The 21,027-nt window shown below is 38.5% G+C and overlaps 2 protein-coding genes across 6 annotated transcripts in view; both read left to right on the forward strand.

Annotated features, from left to right (window-relative positions):
* The first annotated feature begins 4,956 nt into the window (after positions 1 to 4,956).
* Positions 4,957 to 9,912, forward strand: si:ch211-245j22.3 (uncharacterized protein LOC563798 homolog). The gene is made up of 5 exons (XM_036585524.1): positions 4,957 to 5,027; positions 5,990 to 6,122; positions 8,476 to 8,625; positions 9,351 to 9,456; positions 9,710 to 9,912. The coding sequence occupies exons 1-5, from the start codon at positions 4,957 to 4,959 to the stop codon at positions 9,832 to 9,834; spliced, it is 585 nt and encodes a 194-aa protein (XP_036441417.1). The 3' UTR covers positions 9,835 to 9,912.
* Positions 9,913 to 12,667: 2,755 nt separating this feature from the next.
* Positions 12,668 to 21,027, forward strand: part of ppfibp1b (PPFIA binding protein 1b) — a 29,790-nt gene continuing 21,430 nt past the window's right edge. For 4 of the 5 annotated variants that reach the window (XM_036584738.1, XM_036584740.1, XM_036584739.1 and 1 more), the window contains exons 1-2: positions 12,668 to 12,842; positions 20,910 to 20,994. In XM_036584738.1, coding sequence (XP_036440631.1) covers positions 20,931 to 20,994 — 64 coding nt within the window. In that variant the 5' untranslated portion in view covers positions 12,668 to 12,842; positions 20,910 to 20,930. The remainder of the gene's footprint in view (positions 12,843 to 20,909; positions 20,995 to 21,027) is intronic. The other variant, XM_036584742.1, reaches the window with a different exon arrangement.

A 21,027-nucleotide genomic window follows, 5' to 3' on the forward strand; every position in this document is an offset into this window, starting at 1 on the left:
AGCAGAGAAGGCTAAGAATATCATTAAAATCAGTCCAGAACACTCAGGGAGCCACTGAATGGGAAACCCTTTGCCACCCATTATGTACAAATCTTACTGACTACACATTAGATTGGTTTCTGTTGGCAGTACAGATGTGTGTTGTTCACGGTAGATTCATTTTCAGTATGTATTTATTGTGAACAAATATGCACCGGAATATGAATATATATATATATATATATATATATATATATATATATATATATATATATATATATATTTATATAATTTTTTGAAGATATTATATATATATATATATATATATATTCAAATAAATCTCTGTGACCAACAAAAAGTGAACATTGTCAACATACAACCAAATGGCATGTATCAAGATGTTATTTAAACCTATGTTTATTACTGATTAACCCCTTCATGGAATGGTGTGTTGTGGCTGTTGAAAACATGCAAAGTTAATGAGCCCAGTGCGACAGTTTTAACTCCATCCTCAATGCTTTTAATCTTTGCCCGATTAGCTCCCATTAGAATACTGATCATTTCTGAAGTCTATGCTGTGAATGTGCTCAGTCTTTCAACTTAGTACGCACAATTAGTAGGAACCTTCCACAGACTAAGCTATGGCCTACATGCAATATCTGACTAGCAAAATAATAGTAATTAGCCAAAGAGTTTGGCTGCCCTTAACTGTGGTTCGTTAGAAACATAATTTAAAAACTCTTCCATGTATTAATAGTGACCTGTCTGCAACAGACCTGTTTTTCCCTCTAGTACCCTTTCCATCAACTGGCAGCAACACAGCTGCACTGTTGGGTGTTAAAAAACATGCTGGCGTCTAATGGCCTTATTCGCTGGCATGTGTCTGACTCTTACTGACATACCAAAGTCATTTTGAGTGACAGGATAATTCAGGTTCTCTGCTGCAGTGTATCCTTGATGTACTGGAGTCATCTCCTATAACTCTGTGTCATCAGTGTGCTTGTTTTAAAGAGGTTTTGGTAAATGTTCTTGTTCATGTTGATCATTTCAAATGCTATCCAGACTACTACTTGAAGGAAGGAGGGTCCCATCCTCAGTTCCATGAGACTCCCGTGTATGTTTTCCCACCGATGTGTCTAGAAGCTCCACCTGCCTGTTTAAGACATGATTGAGCTTGACCACAGTCCCTCTCTTCCCCATGCGTCTCTTTACCAAACACATGGACTGGAGAATATTTAGGAAGGGCATTTCCATTAAACCTGCTTAGTATTTTATGGGATCATTTGTAAGTGCTGTTGTGACTACACACTTTATTTAAAAGATGGTTCTTCAAGGGTATTTTAGTAAAGAAAATGGTCCTATATAGAACCATGGATCCTTAAAGAACCCTTTGCATGCTTAAAGGGTTTTTGTTTCCTGAAAGTGTTCCTCAGATTGATAGAGAATGTGTTTTATATGGTTCTATATAGAACCTTTTTGACAAGGGTTCTATATAGCACCAAAAAGGGTACTTCTGTTGTTTCAAGCTTCACTTTGTAAAAGTAGAAGAACCCTTTGGTCCTATATAGAAACCATCTACAGCATATTCTCCATCAATCTGAAGAACACTTTAAGGCTGCAAAGAACCCTTTAGTAATGCAAAAGGTTCTTTTATGTATTCATTATAACCTTGAGAAACCATCTGTTTCTAAGAGTGTAGGCAAATTTTCCATACCATGCTAACGGTTTGGAGTACTAGCCAATTGGCAGCCTGGTATGATGGCCAATGAGGGCTTAGATTGGTCAGCTGGGGCCTTAAGCACAGGAACAGCTGCTCTCTCCACCCATATGAACAAGCAGTGAGCTGTGACACACGTGCCATAACTATGAGAGGCAAAAAAATCATGAATTGTCTGTCTTTGAGTTATTGTTTTACTTTAGAATCTATGTACTGTGTGCATTCATGCCCTGGCACAATGTCACTGTTTTTCAGTGTGCGTATGTACTATATGTGTCATCTGCTGCAGTGGCACTAAGCAAAAATTGAGTACTGTACTTAGGTTAGAACCACAGACCTTATCTTCTACTGCTTTAGCCCTAAAGATATCTTGAAATAGCCTGCATAGATATATGCTAGTTTTTTTGTTGTTCCCTTTGTTTTTCTTCCAGTGATATCCATGCATGCCGCCTTTTTGTGTACCTGTTAATTTTGCTTTTTTTCTACTTTTTTTGTTAGTGGTAGATAAAGGTGTTGTTTGCCTTATGAGACAGACTGGGATTTTGTCATTTTGTGTTTTCTTCCTTCTCCTTTTGTCTTGGAGAGTGGTGGTTAGTGCGCTGAAGACTGTTCATCCGCTGGGGACTTCTTCTACACTTGCGGTTTCCACAGTTCCTCCCTTCCATGAACTGCTTGTGAGGGGAATGTGGGTTGGACATGCGCAGGCCACCATCCTGCATGCGCTCTGTCTAAGCCTTTGGCAGAGGCTGTTGGAAAACAGGGGGACTTCATCAATGCCAGTTCCACACAGCCTCCTCTGTATATTTTTTTTTTCATCCTCCTTCCCCGTATATTATAAAGCACTTAAGTGTATGACACCATCGCTGCTGCTGTCAACAGGTCTGGTTCATGGCAGCGAAGCTGTCTCTCTCCGGGCTATCCTGTAAAAAGATTCTTAAATAAACATTAGTTTCATTTACGTTCTGATTGTCTTTCACATGCATGCAGTTTTTAACTCAGCCACACTCTGAAACTGAAGAGGTGACAAAGGTGTGAAAACTAAAGAAAAGAAAAGTTTACATGGCACATCTACTAAAGTGGCCAATAAAATAAATAAAAAAAAAAATCTTGCTTAGATCATGTGAGGTTTCATGTGTCAAAAACAGCCACAATTCATTTCTACATGACCATTTTCATATCCTGTATCAAAATTAAACAGGCTGTTTTTGTTACTGTGCCTTTTAGACTGATATATATAATGACTGGCTGCCGTATGTCATGTCTCATTCAAACAGCAGTCTGGGTGGAAACACACTGAGGTGCAAAGCTTACCTGCTGAAAGATGAATAGGTGGATATATGTAAATACATAAAGTTCATATACAAAAGTTTGAATTAAGTGAAATTACACATCTTTTTGATTTTCTAAGTGAAAAATAATTTAACACATCCTCTCTCTACAGTTAAATGTGGCATTTTACACAATTCCTAATTTTGCTGAATTTAATGTATTTCAAAATAATATATAAAATGTGGCCTGCGCAAACGTTGTTTTATATTTTCCCCAATGTGTTAAATGCAACAAATAAACAGTAACTGCATTCAAATGTACAGGTCGCTGTAGAAGATGTACTTATTTTCATTCAGAGAATCGATTAAAAAAAAAAAAAACATCATTTGACCAGGGGTGTCCAAATTTTTGCATTTCTTGAATTCAAAGTGGGCCATTTTCACAGCTTAGTTTATGAGTCATTCTGCAGAAACGTCCACTTTTCTATCTGTCCATAGGTGTCACTGGTGTTACCAATGCTCATTAGTGTTACACATAAGAAAGGGAACACCAGCGACATTTTACAAAATGGCTGCTACAGAGCATCGAACCACATGTTGTGAATCATGGAATATCCACTAAAATATGTCATTTAATCCATTTGTATTCTATTTTTTCACAATTATCTAAGAATAAAGTAGGTCATACCAGTGACTTCAACTAAAAGCTTCATATGAAATCATGAGCTAAATGAGAAAATTTCTGGAAAGACACAGTGGACTTACCATGTGCTTTTTTCATAGATCCTCAGAAAATAGGTAAAAGGAAGTTAAGTGATGTGATCAGTGTGATTTTTTTTTTCAAAATAAGATATTTTTGTTACGCAGTAACACCAGTCTGGACTCCTGGGGACAACAACTTTCATTAAATATTTTATAATATTTATTTGGCATTTGTTTTCTTTATGTCCTTTAATTTATATATTCCATAGTCATGTATAGATTATTGTAGTTAAACTTGCAGAAAAAATGTTTTTTTCTTCAAAATATGGCGCTCGCCCTTTACACATGACTGTGGGGACAAGAACTTCTGTGGTACTTGGAATTCTATATGATAGATTTAAAACCAATATTGCTAAATTGATGGCTGAAGAAGGTGTAATTGTTAAAACAGTTTTATTTGAAAATGTAAAAAAATTGTAACCCTAATTTTTTTTTAAGTGTAATATATCTGTAAACACTAGGGACACAAAAAATGGACGTTTCTGTAGAATGACCATGAACAGACCCTGAGGTGTGAACAGTGTGGTTTGAAATTATAAAACTGTATAAATACTACAGCAAACGTTTTATTAAAAAAAAAGTAAGGAAATCTTAGTTTTCCATGAAATGGGCTTTTCGAGAATGTTTTGTCAGCTCTTCATTCTCAGATGTAACCGCTGAAAAAGGTACTTACAGAAACACATAACCACGTAAATCAGCTTTTCCTTTCTCTAAATTAAGGTAGTTAGTACTGTATTGTCGTTACATGATGAGTCAGAGCACAAAGCTGGCTGAGAAAACCACAGGCTAGTGTTGCTAGTTAATCAGATCACGTGTACGTCTACATGCATCCGTTTTGCTGCAGGTGTATAAAGTGCCTGTTCTTAACTGGGTCACAGGGTTACATGAACATGGTGGTGCACACATGGGTGCACATCTCCCACATACTGACAGAGGAAAACTTAAACAGTGTTCCATTTACTGCTCACAGTACTCATTAATGTTGGTGTAGGGGTGAATTGGGGTACCACAAAACACTTCACAGCCCACACGCCCTTGAGTGGAGCTGTTCTTGAAGTAATTACATTTGCATCACCCCAACCTGCCTGTTGCCCCCTGCTGGGAGATTACTTTTGCCTAATTTCACAGATGCAGGATGGCACTTGTAAGAGTGATTAAGCTTGAGGGAAGTAAGCAGGGCTGGGGTATAAATGTGTCACTGGACTACTTCATAGAGGAGAACAGTTGAGGATGGGACAGACTGCAACCTTGCCCAGCAGAAGTGGAGGCACCTATGTCACACAGCTCTATGAGTGGTTTAGGTAAGGTTAGATATTCATCTGCGTTTGATTCACGAATGTATTTTTGTTTGCATGAACTGTGCTTTACATGTTGTAGTTTTATGGTTTACTTATTTACATACTGATGACAGTTCTGGCGTATGGGCATTTTGTTCTTAGAAATCATCTATTATCTTGTTTCATGGTCCTGAACACGTGAATATCAGAAATGAGTCTTTGCTTTTTATTTAATTCTATTCTACATGTTTTCAGCCATATTGTAAGCAAAAAAAAACAAACAAAAAAAAACAGGTTACTTGAAAGAATGACTTGCCTAATGAATGTTTGAGAAGTGTGTATATATATATATATATATATATATATACACACACATATTGTATAGTATCTTATATAGAGTTATATACATGTTTGAACACTAAGTATACACTATATTTTCTAAGTGAAAATATCCTTTGTACAGAGAATGCACTAAAATATGGCATTTTTCTGATCATTTTAGTGCAAATTCTATTTTTTGTGGAGTTTAAAATAATGAGGAAGAAATCATACATAAAATATAAAATGCTCAATCACTTTAGAATAGATAAAATTTTGTTTTTTATTTTTTCACAGTATGTTAAATTCAACAAATAAACAGTAATTGTGCATTAAAATGTGCACAAGTGCATTTACTTTGTGAAACTTATTTCACTCAGAAAACGTGATTTGATCAGGGGCTTTTGCGTATGCCTGATGTCCGTTTTTAATTAATCTGGGTAGATGTGATGAACAGATCCAAATCCTTTTCAGTGTTCTGACCAACATTTCCCCTACTATATGTAGCCTCATCAAATTAATGTTAGCAAATGGTTTTATGGCTTTATATGAAAATGCTGGGTGGCTGAATGGAATCAAATTCAGAATTTATAAGCTGTGGCTTCAAATAGTATACCCCCATAAAGGGAGGCATTTTTGATTGTGCTGGTTTCTCTCTTGTCTGGTAGGAAGTTTTTAAATGAGTGTCCCAGTGGCCTGATCACTCTGCATGAATTCAGACGGCACTTCTGCAACGGAACTGTCGGAACAGAGTCTGCAGAATACGCAGAGCAGATATTCCGCACACTGGACAACAACGAGGTCTGGCAGGACTACAGGAGCTGTATTAATTCTCTTTCACTTTCTATATACACACAAAGTCAGAGCCCACCCCTTATTCATTTAATTTCCAGTCAAAACAGCCATGAAGTACGATTTTTTCAGGAGATATTTCTGAAGCGATATAAGATAATTCACTTGTATAAGGAAGGGTAAAATCAAAGGAAAATGAGTGAAAAAAAAGATACAGCGAAAATGAGATTACTAACAACTGTGCAAGACCTGGTAGACCACCAAAACTGTCACCATCAGATGAAAAGTACTCAAAGCTTTCATCTTTGAGACAGAGAGGAGATCTGCTTCAGATCTGAAAACAATCCCTAGTCTGTTCACTGTGAGAAGACAACCCAACGCTATGAGGCTGAAAGGATGTGTAGCTGTCAAGAAGCCGTTACTGAGAAAAGGAAACAGACAAAAAGGAAGAAAATTTGCAAATCAAACAAAGAAGCCGCTGGTGTTTTCAAAACAATGGACTGACCAATCCAGAGTCCGAACCTCACCATCACTGAATGTGTTTGGAATTGCAGGAATTGTGAGAGGCAGAAAATGCAACCAACTTCTAAGACTGAACTTTTCAGTTTTTTGTGGAAAAATATCTCTGCAGATTTCTTCGAAAATCGAAAGCAAGTCTCTGGAAAACAATGGAAGCAGTGAAAGGCAAAGAGTGGACTGAACATTTTGCATATTTAGTTGTTTAAGTTGTTAAAATATATGTTTTCTGTTATTTTATCCTTACACTGAGAAATGAATAACATAATGGTTGTTTTGACTAGAAAGGGCAGTCTCTGACTTTTGCACAGTACTGTAGGTATATATGTACATACACTGTCAGAAAATATATATACTGTCAGGAAAAGGGTACTTTTTTTTTGTCCCCCAAGGTACAACAATGTCCTTGTGTTCAGATGTGTATCTTTGAGTTTTCAAGAGACACTGCATTCACTTTTCCAGTGGAAAGGTGCACATTTATACACTTTCATAACTTAACTTTTTTAAATAGAAAAGTAAAATAAAAAGCCTGCAGTCAAAACAGGTCATAAAAACACTTTGGTGGTAACCTTTTTTTCCTGGGGGACCCATGTCCAGCACAGTTTGGCAATTTTCCTACTCTTAACACACCAGCTCAACCTGGAAATTAACTGTTGAGTTGAATGAATGGTTGTGCTGGACAACAACTATCCAGTATTGGAGTTTGACACCCCAGACTTAAAATAAAGGACTGCAACTGAATATGGTACAATTATGTTCCTTCACAAAAGGTACTGAAGATGGACACCCGAGGGTAACAATTCAGTGACAGTGTTTGTACCCAAAAAAGTTTAGTACCTTTTTTCTGAGAGTGTATTTATCAATCCAACCTTCATGGTATTCCCTGAATATATGCTCACTGAGTACTTTATTAATTCAATTACCTAATCAGCTGATCGTGTGGCAGACCATCAGAATGGGGAATAAATGTGATCTCAGCTGAAATATTTGAGTATTTCTATCTGCTGATCTCCTGGGATTTTCATGCACAATAGTCTCTAGAGTCTAGTCAGAATAGTGCATTAAAGATAAAAGATCCAGTGAGTGGCAATTCTGTGGATGGAAACCCCTTGTTGATGAGGGAGGTCAACAGTGAATGGCCAGACAGTGAATGGTTTGAGCTGAGAGAAAGGATACGGTAACACAGACTACTATTCTTGACTCTTCAACTGTAGTGAGTAGAAAAACATCTCAGGATGCACAGTACATCGAAGCTTGAGGTATATGGGCTACAATAGAAGACCACGTTGGTGTAATGGTGTGCAAATGTTTTCTTGGCACACTTTGGGCCTTGTAATACCAATCATGCATCCCTTCATGGCCACAATTTAGCCATATTATAATGGCTACTTCCAGCATGATAATGCACCATGTCACAAAGCAAAAGTCTCAAACTTTTCATGAAAATGACAATGATTTCATTTTTCTTCAGCAACCTTCCCAGTCACTGGATCTGAATCTAACAGAACCCCTTTGGGATGTGTTGAACACGAGATTCACAGCATGAAAGTGCTCATGAAAAATCTACCAGAATTGCATGATGCAATCATATCAACATGGACCAGAATCTCAAAGGAATGTTTCCAACATCTTGTGGAATCCATACCAAGAACAAATGAGGCTACTTTGAGAGTAAATATCCAGTATTAGTTTAGTGCTCCTAGTAGAGTGCTCAATGAGTGTACACTTGTTTGGAAAAATAACTGACAGGAAATGCCTTACGAGAAGGTATTTGTGTTTTCAGCATAAACACTGAGAATCGCACTTCATTGTAGACGATGGTAGATGTTGGTGTATTATTTTACAGGATGGAGTTGTTGACTTCCGAGAGTATGCGACAGCCATCAGTATGCTGATAGCAGGCTCATCAGTAGACAAGCTACGCTGGTCATTCAGGCTCTATGACAAGGACAAGGATGGAGCCATAACACGATCAGAAATGCTCGAGATCATGCAGGTAGGGCCCTTGTTCAGTATGTGTGCTCAAAATATAATAAGGTGACTGTTTTAAAAATCACTTTGTCTTAAAAGTGTTTAAACACTCCTTCTAATTAGTGAATTCATCTGAGGTTTATCCATTGCGGACACAAGCATTCAATTGCACATTCAGCTTGCATAATCTTTATAGAAAATCACAGCCAATACAATAGGATACTCAGCTCATGAGCCTAAGTTTACTGTGCCTAGTGCCAAGTGTCAGCTAGAGGGGTATAAAGCCCCCCAGCACTGGGCTATGAAGCAGTGGAACTGCGTTCTCTGGAGTGATGGAGCTTTATCCAATACTTTTAGGATGAAGTGGAGTGGAGTTTGTGATTTAGAACTAGTCATCCAACATTTGTACCTGACCTGACTAATGCGCATGTGGCCTAATGCAAAAACTTGTGCAAAGACTTTCCAGGACAGTAGAGGCTGTTACTGCAGCAAATGTGGGACACGCTCCTTATTAGCTTGTGTCTACAAACTTTTGGACACATAGCACATTATATTGTGTCAGTCAATGTTTGCTTTGTCTTAAGAAAATAGGTGAACACTGGAATCACAGTGGCCTCTCATTTGGCACAGAGGTTTCAACATTGAGATGCTTCAGTTGTATCATTCATGTAAAGGAGGTTGTCACTACCTCCTTACTCCGTTAGAGGGCAACAGAGACTTACTTTGCCAACATGTCCTGATTGTTGGCAGGCCGTGTACAAGATGAGTGTTGCAGCCTCCCTGACCAAACCTAATCCACTGACTGCTGAGGAATGCACCAACAGGATATTCGTACGACTGGACAAAGACAACAACGGTAAGGTGATGTAGAGGGGTGCTTTCTTATGGATTCGCTCTGTAAATCTGGAATTATTGGCCTTAATGAAATTTAACTCAATTTGTTGGGCTTACACTGGCATTTCATTGCATGACAGACATTATCTTTGTAAACAGGTAGCTAATCTTGTAATGTACATAAAATGTGAATGTGGTAGCTCTAAGTGACAACTGACCTTGTTTCAATTAATGAGAAAGCAGACCCTATTTGTGCTTTTCCTCCATCTCCACAGCCATCATCAGTCTGGAGGAGTTCATTGAGGGAGCTCTGGATGATGAATGGATAAGAGAGATGCTGGAATGTGACCCCAACACGGTGAAGGTGGAAAGGCCCCTTAAGGGCCATGCAGTAGTCTAGAGCTTGGTTTTATTGAAGGATGAAGGATATCATATGTACTAGTGCAGTGGAAAGTAGCTCTGTGTATGTAGAATATAAAAGTGAAAATTGTGTGAACCTGTCACCATGCTAATCAGGTTCTATAGTAAAACTGGATTGTTATATGTGTAATTTGAAGCTTAAGCATTTTGAGCTCATCATTGATATTAGACATTATCATTTACATCAGAAGGATAGGACAGTGCATTTCCTCAGCCTTATTACAGCTGTCTTTCATGAAGCATAGAGTTGTGACACTGTATAATCGCTACGTTTTCAGTCTACACTCTATAAGATAAGACTTGGGTAACTTGATTCAAAAATGATTAGTCAAAGGATTTAACTGACATGCTGTTATATGTGTAAATTATTTATTTTAGTACTTGTGATTGTAATGTTCCTAAACAATTTGCATAGGTTGCACTGATTTTCAGACTGAGTGTTATTGTTTCCACAGTTTAGGGTGCCTTAGAATGATTCCCTGCTTGAAAATGTAAAAGATGTCTCACTGTTAAATATGCCTTTTAAGCAAAATAAAGAGTTTAATGTGGTAATTCCAGGCTACTTTCTTCCTTCACAGGTCTTTCACACACTGAAATTTAACACACAGGTACAAAAGCTATGCTTTAGAGCAGAAGTGTCAAACTCAACCACTACAAGGGCCATATTAAAAAGCCCAACAGTTTAATGCATGCAGGGGATTGCAGTGCAGCTCGCTGTGAAATGGGCTAATATTAATAGAAAATTAGAATAATTTTGTAGGCCAGATAGGATTGTGCCAAATCAGCACCCAAACCCAGATCTTCAAGTCATTGGCCCCTGAGTGGTCAGGGATTTTTTTTACGATATCACAGCAGGTTACATGAAGGCTATGCTGCACTACGATGGTAGCATACTAGCCGCAGTGTTGGGCACATCATTGCTATAAGCTCATATATATATATTTTTCAATCGAGACAAAACAATAGCAAGATTATGCACACATGAACATAAATCCAACAACACAATATTTCCCTATGAAGCATATGTCAACTCTTGACAAGCAAATCATTTACCCAAATAAAGATAACAAATTAAAATTGAACAGCTGAAAAGTACATAATAAAGACAGGGGAAAAGGAGCAAACTTAAAAACCCAAACTGTGAAGCATCCTAGGCTAAAGCATGCTGCCACAGAATGGATTTTAAAAATTTTATTTATATCTTACCTCTGATAACTTAATGAGCGGAAGCAGACGATTCACACATCACAAAGATGTAGCAACTTGGGGCGCTGGGCACATGCCCATTAAACACATGGGATGACCTGGGCCTGGTGGCACCTGCCAGCCTTTTTTTCTCTGCCAGACAGCTCAGAACTTAGCCGCTAAGTTTTCATGCAACATTATGATGCACTACATGATCAAAATTATGGGGACATTGGACAATGGGCTTGCAGAAAATCTTTTTTTTTAAAACCATGCGCAGTAATACGGTCCATCCTTATTACAGCCCCAACTCTTCTGAGAAGGCTTTCCACTAGATTTCAGAACATGGCTACATGTATTTGTTTCCATTCAGCCACAAGAGCATTAGTGAGGTCAATCGCTGATGTTGAGTGATAAGGCCTGACTCACAGTCGACATTCTGGTTCACACCACAGGTACTGGATTTGGATAGGGTTGAAGTCAAAGCTGTGCAGGCCAGTCAAGTTCCTCCACAGCTTGGCAAACCATTTCTTTAATGACCACGCTTCGCATACCGTCATACTTAAACAGGAACGGGTCTTCCTTAAACTGTTGCTACAAAGTTTGAATTCTCGATAATGTCATTGTATGTTGCAGCATTAAGATTTCCCTCAACTGTAACTAAGGTGCCCAAACCATTATTCCTCCTCCACCAAAGTTTACAAGTGACTACGTACACATAGCATTCTCTTGGCATCCACCAAACCACTGCCAGATGGAGTAAGCAACAAAGTGATGATTCATCAAAACTCACAGATGACCAGGGCACCTCTAACAGAAATCTGAACTTAAGTATTGGAAAGTTGCTATCCGAAGAAAATGCCTTACATCACTGAGCTCTTCAGTATGATCCATTTTCTACTGACAATGTCTATGAAGATTACATGACTTATGCTTGACAGGTGTGGGTATGTAGTGGATGTGAGGCTCCAACTAACACACCAGTTTACCACTGCATATTTATTATTAATTTGCTAAAGCTATGTTGTTTACATATTCATGAATAATGTACATTTTTACACCAGTTTACTACATTAAACGTACAGCTAGCTAGTCTGCTAAAAGATGTACTTTTAGCTGCAGACCGTTGGAGCTCCGCCATGTTTATTTCAGCAACCCAGCGGACTACTAGAGCTCAACTGGAAAAAATGGATTTTGTTTATAAGCCAGTTTACAACCTCTATTACAACTAACATAACAGTTATTCGAATAAAAGTTGCGTAGTTTGACGACTTCAGAGGTGATTTTAAGCTACAAAATCATCGTCAAATTCAACTGCGCGGGAAACGCTAAGACAGAACACGGAAAGACGGAATAGTGAGAATATTTATAATGTTTCCTTACCAATAATCATTAATACATTAACAAGTTATTTGAGGTGGCTATAACTTATCAGATCTCATTTTTGCAGAGTGGCATCCCCGAGTCTGAGCACGAGTTAGTATGAGTTACGTGCCCGTCTCAGCTCTTTATAACTTCAGCCTTAAATCTTAACTCGGAAACTCGGAAACTCGCTTCACTTTGGCTCCACAGAACTGCCTATAGCGACTCTCGTGCCAATCCCACTGGATTTGGGGCGGGCTTTTCCCAACCAGTGACGCAGTCACGTCCACATCTCCCTGTCGACATGGCGCAGGGTGAGGGGGAGCACGAAGTGCTGTTGGGAGAACAAACCCTGTAAAAATAAAAAAAATAAAGAGGCGAGAGACGTTCCTGATTCACCGCACATCATCGTTTGATTTGTAGACGCCAGTTCAACTTTTGGTAAGTTCTTTTTAAAGTAGCTGTTTCTGTAAACAAGCCGAGTCTAACTTACTTCTGAGACACTACTTTCAAAACTTGTTAAGTGTACTTAGTGTAGTCTACTCGGCAGACAGGCTACCTTATGTATTAGGTTATTGTCGTATTACTGAACCGAAAAGTTGGCTAAGACCGATGAAGATATGACATGTATTTATCTTTAACGACTAGTTGTGACGGCAGTAATGTAATGTAGCCACTGTTTTCGATGCCCGAGGGTCTTCATCTGATTCCTCAGAAACGCTTTGGCCGTTACCGCTGACTAAATGTTTTTAGAGAGAGAAGATGCCGTGGTTATTATCTACTCTCTCCATCGAATACCTGAAAAGAAGTCATGAGTTTTCGGTAACTGGACGACTAAAGTGTTTGTGGCAGACTTAGGCTGTCTTCCACGTAATCACGACGGAAACAGGCGGTTTAATGTTCCCATTGGGAGTATGGAGACATTTCTCCAGGCCGTCTGTGCTTCCCTTACCTGCTCTAACACGGAGAAGCTGTTATTCAGCCAGCCACATACAGCAATATGAATGAACTGGAAAAAGTGTACTTGTCTCCGCACTCAGTAAATCACAAGAAGTCTGGTTTGATTTAGTGTCTGTTACTGGCATTGATATATAATGTTTTTGATGTGTATATATATTCTATACACAACTATTTACAACACATTCTCCTTCAATCTGAAGAATCATTTCACCTGGCAAGAATCGTTTTTTTACAGTTTATATTATGTGTGTGTGTGTGTGTGTGTGTACACACACACACACACACACATACATACATACATACATACATATTTATATTTTCCAGACACTTGGCACATTTATAATGTGGGTCTGTACAGATTTATACAGCATTATTGTAAGAATCTTAAAGTAAATGCAGGCAGTTGCTGAGGTGTAACTACAGAATGCTACATAAGCATTATAGCTTGCTATAAAACAGCACTGCAGTGCTGCTTTAGTAGTATTTCAGGTGTTTTTCAATAACAGTCAGTAATGAGGAAATATGGCACACAGTTATGCATATAAACAGTATGAATGAAAATATACAGTCAGAATGCTCTGCTACATGTTAGAAATGACCGATCAGTTTAGGCAATGTAAGAGCTGCAGTGCCAAACACTGACTGTTCTACTACCATTCACAAAATGCTGGATTGAGCTGTATTTTTCCTTCCTTTTTTAAATAAGATCCAAATATGCTTGTTGAGAGAAACATACTTGTTTGCAGCATTACTGTGTTTTCTCTATGTAGATGGATCTGTTGTACAGTATGTACATTTATGTGCTGTGCACAAAAACTGAAGCGTGGAAATATGAATATGTCTCATTTGTCGATGCAGATTTGTTGATCTGTTTTCTCACTGTGGTTGTGTACGAGCAAAGAGATGTTTACCTAAGCGGAGTGGACTTCATGATTTTTTTACAGTATGCTATAGATAGCCAAGCAGCTCATCTCCCTTCCATGCAGTTGAGAGGGTCTGAAATAAGTGATATTCTTCTGTGTCAGTCTGGCTTGGAATAGGAGCCTGTTATTTATGGCTTATTTAAAATCAGGGTCAGATCGACATCCGTGAGTATAAGAGCTGACAGTCCCTGTATTGATTGGCTGCCTGTGTTTAAAATATCTTAGTAACACTCAGAGTGGCCTACACACTTAAAAAGACGATTCTTCAGGGGTTTTTAGTAAAGGCGGTGGTTCTGTTTACAACCATGAGTTCTAGATAGAGCCATTTCATGCTTAAATGGTTCTTTGCATCTGTTATGATGTCAAGCTTGTAACAATAGAATATGTAAAGCTTGTGGCAACGGAAGAAACCTTTGTTGTTGCTATGTAGAACGATTTTCAAAAAGCTTCTATATAGAGCCACATACAGTACATTCTCCCTCAATCTGAAGAATCATATCATCTTCTGTTTTAGCATGAAAATGGTTCTATATAGAGCTCATGGTTCTAAATAGAACTGATGCCTTTACTGAGGAACCCTTGAAGAACCGTAGTTTTTAAGCATGTAGTCATTGATCCTATCCTCCTTTAACTTTTTTGTGTACTGTGAAAAGACAACATTCCCTACTTAACTCTGTCCTAGGCTGTGTAATGTCACCTGTGTGCCATAGCTGGAAAGAAATGTGCTGCTCTTATGGGCTTACAGTGGTGCACTGTGTTAAAAACTGGAAATCAGAACAGCTTATGTTTCTCTCTATAAAGTGTGGCGCCAGGCCTAAACCAAAATAAGACAGCAGTTTACCCCCTGAGTTATAATTAAAAGCTTGACATTTGAGTGCTTGTCACATGGCACATTTTTGAGCATGTTGATAAGGAATATCTGACTGCTGGTTTGTGGTAAGGAAGGGTATAGACACATTGACTTTCTTAACACAGTTGTTATGATATGGGATCTGTACTATGCGTGCTTTAGAATCTGAAGAGTTTTATTCGATTTTTCCTGCCCGTGCTACTAGTTTCTGCTCCTACATGCATGACTTCAAGCAAGCTTGCTGACCTAGGACTTGCCTGCCACAAATACTTGTATTTTTTTTTTCCAGACAAAAGACCTGGAGGCTGGTATTTTTTTCCCAGCATGTGCCAGTGAAGGTTTGTTTCTGTCAGCCAGTTTGGAGTTCATAGTAGGACAGTAGTTAATACAGCAGAGCCAGTGAAGTGTAGCCCAGAGGCACCCAGCCTGATGGATCTCAGAGGCCATTAGGCTTTTTTTTTCTTTTTCTTTTTCACGCTTGTTACTCTCCATTGCAGGAAAGCATGACTATTGCTCTAAGGCGTGCTTAGAGGGAGAGCGAAATGGAGGGAAATATTTGCATTCTGAGTAGTAAGAGTCAGCTGTTTCCATTGAGTTAGAGTACCGAAATAGTTTTGCTAGTTAGGTTGTAAGACTAGCTTCAAAGTGTGACACCACTGAAGAAATTGGTCTTTCAGCTCAGATCTAAATTAACATTTACACCCCTCCCAACTTTTCTGTTTGCTATAGAAGTAATTACAAAAGAAAAAAATGCCCCATCTTTACTATAGTCCATAAAATGATTTTTTTTTTCTTTTGGTAGACAGTCTTCTTCTTCTGCACAATACATCTACGTTCTGGTGAAATTCATTGTTTTCCTGTGTTCGGCCTCACTGTAATGTGAAATTCCAGTGACCACATGTATCTGGAATGCACAGTATCCCCACATGCCCATAGCAGTGATTCCAGAATCTCGTGGAGTTCTGTGCAGTGATTGTGATAGTGATGAGCATCACAAAGAACTTGTGTTATCATTGCCCGGGCTGGGAGCCATTGTGTTCCAGCTACGAGAGGAAATTCCAGCGCTGCAAGAATCTGCAATGCAAAGCAATGTGTACTAGCATGAATGTGTGTGTGTGGGGGGGGTGTGTGGTTGTAAAACCCATAACAAGTCAAAGTGAGAAGACACTGAGCTTTACCTGTGAACACTGTTTTATAGGACAGACATAATCAAAACACTATAACATTTAGCTTTTACAATTACTTGACTAAACTCAATTTTAAAAAATCAGCCTTAAAATTGTACATTATCAGCGAAGAATATTGCATTATTCTTAGAAGAAAAATCACAATAAAATATTGTGTACACTGCTGCTGCGAGTCACCCTCTAAAGCCTGAAATAATAATTTAAAAGTCAGAGTTGTTGGGTCAGATTTCATTGGAGTTTTCCAGACTTGTCCTATGTTTTTATGTTATTAATGTTACACTCAAAAAGAAGGAAGATATGAAAACAATAGTAGATAATCCCCTTAAAACCTCAGAACACCATGTCATTTATCAAGTCTTGACAGTTCTTTATGAATACTCTCTCAGTGCACTTGCAATTATCAGATTCATCCACTCAGGGGAGGGGTCTGAACTAGAACAGCTGGCTTAGAAAATGTTCTTCCATGCATTGCGTGCTATTGCACACTTCCACCAAAGAGGTCTGCAAACCCCCAAAACTTGCAAAGTGTAGCTTTAACAATTTGCATGATGATGATGCGCATTTGAAATTCTTCCTCTGGTCTGTCTTTCAGTAACGAAACGCAGCCTGATGGATTTCAATGCTATATTTTCTTTAATGAAGTCTTTTTAAAGCCTTCCTATTTTATCTCTTTTAAGTATCGTACTTTGTAATGTTTGAAATGTTATGTATGGTTTGTTATTTCTAAGTTCATTTTTATTGTTCGGCCCATGATGCTCAGTTACCCATCAAAATAATCGTTAGATTACTCAGTTACTAATATAATCGATAGTGACATTTGGTAGGCCTGTCATGACCAGGAAGTTTTAGCTGATGACTAGTTGGCGTAAAAATATTCGAAAAAAATGCGACTGACAATTTAATTGTCTTTATTTATTAAAGTAAGATATAGCGTATATATAAATATTTGCTTCCTATCAGTCTAGACTTGGTAGTTCCCAACAGAGGACGGACACAGCTTGAGCTCAAATAAACAAACATTACTCACCGCTGCCCTCTAAAGGTGCTACAGCATCAGGTCAGAAGTTTGAATGTTTGTTGTTTTTGAAATACCCATAAGGTATCTCAGTTAATGCATTTTCCGCTTTGTTTTATTCACATGCATTTGCTTCTTCACAGCAATTGTAAACACAGTTCACATTCTATTTGTTGCGACATAAAGTTGTGAAATCTAACGAGTGTGGAAAATAATTGTGGTTCTCGCAAATAACTGTGATCAGGTGATTATGTAATAAATGTGACAGGCCTAACAAATGCTAAAACAGTGGAATGCATGAGAGTTGAAATGCCTGTCTAATCTGCATGCTGTATTTTTCTTGCTGTAGATGTTAGGTTTAGAATAATACTTGTTTCTGGACATGATAAAATGCTCCAGGTGTTCTCATTAGGTTGATGTAACTTCATCTAGGCATTTAGTCTCAGTAAATTGTTTTGGTTGTAAGTTCTGACTTACGCAGGCAAAAGGCGTAATGCTTATTTGTCTCCTTCACATTTTCAGCACTCTTTGATCCTTTGAACAGCAGTTCAGCAACCATAGTGCAGCACTGTCCTTTCAGTGAGAACCCAGTAATCACTAACAACATGTTTACCCTGACCTTGAAGACTTCATGCCTTCTGAACGCTGTTTAGTCTATAGCAGCTGACTGTGGGCTGAGGAGACAACACAAGCAAATCTTCTAGACTAATTCCACTTTCATGCCAGCATACAGTGACTTGTTTTCAGTTCAAACTGTCAAAGATTTCTTCAATGACATCTAGATCTTGCACATTTTCACTGTGTAATCTGAATGATAGCATGCATGACAGAAGAATGCATGACTTGCATCAGTCAGTGCTTTTTCATAACATCTTTGTGGTTGTCTGATCCTCAGGGATGACTGACTTCATGCTCCCTATTTTTTCCGCCGCTTATTCAATAATGCAACATGTCAAGTCAAAATCATTGCCTGAAAATAAAGTCTAACCATGTACCAATGGCTGTGTTTCTTGGAACATGACGAATTTCATCACAGATATGAAATGTGTGAGGTATTCTGCTTTGGTCTATGGGCGTTTTGAACACTGCTGAAATGCCTCAAATGTTTTTGGGTTTGTACTGTTTTGCTTGTGGTGCAGAAAGGCCTTTGAATCCCATTTCATTTGACAGAAATGTGATGGCTGCAAAACCAGAATGTTTACAAATTCAGAACTCACTGCGGCCTTTGGATTTACATTATTTGAAGATAAAGGGATTTTATGAAAAGACACTGCTTGAAAGGATTTCTGTCAAACCCACTTGCCTAGATAAGCTAGACAGGCTTGACAGAATTGGTCTCTTGACAAATTAATGCCTCAAGTTTCCTCTTCTTTTCAAAGAAATGCCTACAAAATAGTAATTAACTCAAAACAGCATTTACCATGTAATTTTGAGGTCACAGGGGTTCATAGGGACTGCTCTGTCAGTTCATAGCTGTTGTAAAGCAGAGCAGTGGTCCTTCCAGCGGAATCACCTCAAATCGTTGGTCTACCTAGGCGTTTCTAAGCCACTGTATTGGGCGTTGGTTTACACATTACTCTAACATGGTTTTTTTGTCCTTCATGTGGTGTGTTTGTGGGTGGTTTCTATAAAACATCGAGAGCATAAAAGTGAAAACCGCCACCTGAATGCTGGGTGTCACCAGTGTGTTAGACCAGCTGTTTAAATAAAACTCACCATTCAGCTGGGTGACTAAACAGTTTCTCCAACCTGGAAAATCACAAGCTGATGTGTTGTGAAGAATAACAGTCCAAAGCCAGTATTGTGCTTCAGTGTAGTTAAATCTCCCACCTAGATAGATAGAGAGATGTACAGTACTGAGCAAAAGTTAGAGAACACATTTTCTTTAATCATTAAGTTCAAATTATTCATTTTCCAGGAGTTATTTCTGAAGAGATTACATATAAGAATATATAAACCACTCACAAAAGGCAAAGGAAAACCATAGGGTAATAAGAGGAAAAAATAGAATGCAAAAAGATCTGGTATACAGCCAAACCTGTCATCATCAGATAAACCATGCTTAAAACTTTCATCTTTTAGAGAGAGGAGATAATCAAGCTCTGCTCTTGCTTCAGATCAGAAAAAATCCACAGATGTTTGTCTGTTCTTCCACTGTGGGAAGACAGTTCAGTGCTGTGAGTCTGAAAGCATGTGTAGCTGTCAAGAAGCCGTTACAAAGAAAAAGGAAATAGACGAAAAAAGAAGAAAATTTGCAAATTAAACAAAGAAGCTGCTGTGTTCTCAGAACAATGGACTGACCACCCCAGACCTTAACATCACTAAATATGTTTGAGATTATTTTGATTATGAGAAGCAGAAAATTCAAGACCAAAGTTTGCACGTGTGGTAAAATATCCCTGCAGATTTCTTTAAAAAACTGAAAGCAAGTCTCCTGAAAAGAATGGGAGCTGTAATAAAGGGGTAAGGGTAGACACACTAAGTACTAAAACTTCTTTTAACCACATGTTTTGACTAGAATTGAAATAAATGAAGAGTGATTTCTGAGTTTTGCACAAAACTGTACTATATTTATCCCCAAAGGGAAATCATGGAATTCCCCTGACATAGGTTATCAAAAAGGGATCTGAGTACAGTAAAATAAATCTCACTCTAGTAGTATGAAGCACAGTGGTGGCCTTACCGGCTGTTTCACAACTGATTTATTTTGGAAGTTGCATATATGGTGTGGCATTTTAGCCTAGAACTTTATCTACAGTGGTGGGGAGGATATGAGAACATGACAGGGTTGCCCTTCATTTGTTTGTTCGGAGGAGTGAGACTAAGATAAAGACGCTGCTGTGTTCTTGGGTGTTGGTCCAAAAGAGCGTCACTCTGTGCCTCCACTGGTCCCTCAACAGAGTGCCCTGTGTCCCATGCAGCAGCACGAAAACTGTGCCAGTAATGGAGGTAAAAGGCTCAATTATTCTTTCAAATCTGTGGCCAATGGTTGTATCCTAACTGGGTAACCCAAGGAACAGCAGACAAGCTAAGAATCATCCAGGCTTTCTCCCAAAAGATTTAATGTCCTAGAGCACAATAAAACAGGAACACAGCAAGCCAGAGCCTCTCAGTCTTGTGCAGTTGACTATACAGACCTGTTGTGGTGGGGTCCATGTTTGGAAGGAGAAAATGACAAGCATGCTAATGAGATCATGATCTGATCAGGTGATACATGTACAAAATAGGGTGAGCAATATGATGGTATGTATCATTATTGTGCTAAATTTCGACATGATATGCTTTTTGATTATATCGTCAGTCCTTCAAGAACATTAACCAACAAACTGCTGCTCCTCTTATTCTGCCACCGTGCACGTCCTCTTGTCACATCACCTTGGTTTAAACTATAGGTTCTGTTTGCTCGTTTGGCCATCCCTCACATTCTCACTGAAAGTGCTCTTTGCTAGATGATTGGCTTCTGTATGTGTGAGAGAATAAAGATTTGCTACTTTGAGTAACTGTAGGACACGTTAATGGTTACAAATGTACATTTTCATGTAATTTGCATTGTTCACGTTTTTTTCCTTCCAGGGTAAATTTGGTAGACTAAAGATGATGTCTGATGCCAGTGACATGTTGGCAGCTGCCTTGGAGCAGATGGATGGCATCATTGCAGGTAATTCAAGCTCTGTATATCTAGTGCAGATAT

The sequence above is a fragment of the Colossoma macropomum genome, unplaced genomic scaffold (genome assembly GCF_904425465.1).
Source record: "Colossoma macropomum unplaced genomic scaffold, Colossoma_macropomum, whole genome shotgun sequence".
In the NCBI taxonomy this organism is placed as follows: Eukaryota; Metazoa; Chordata; class Actinopteri; order Characiformes; family Serrasalmidae; genus Colossoma; species Colossoma macropomum.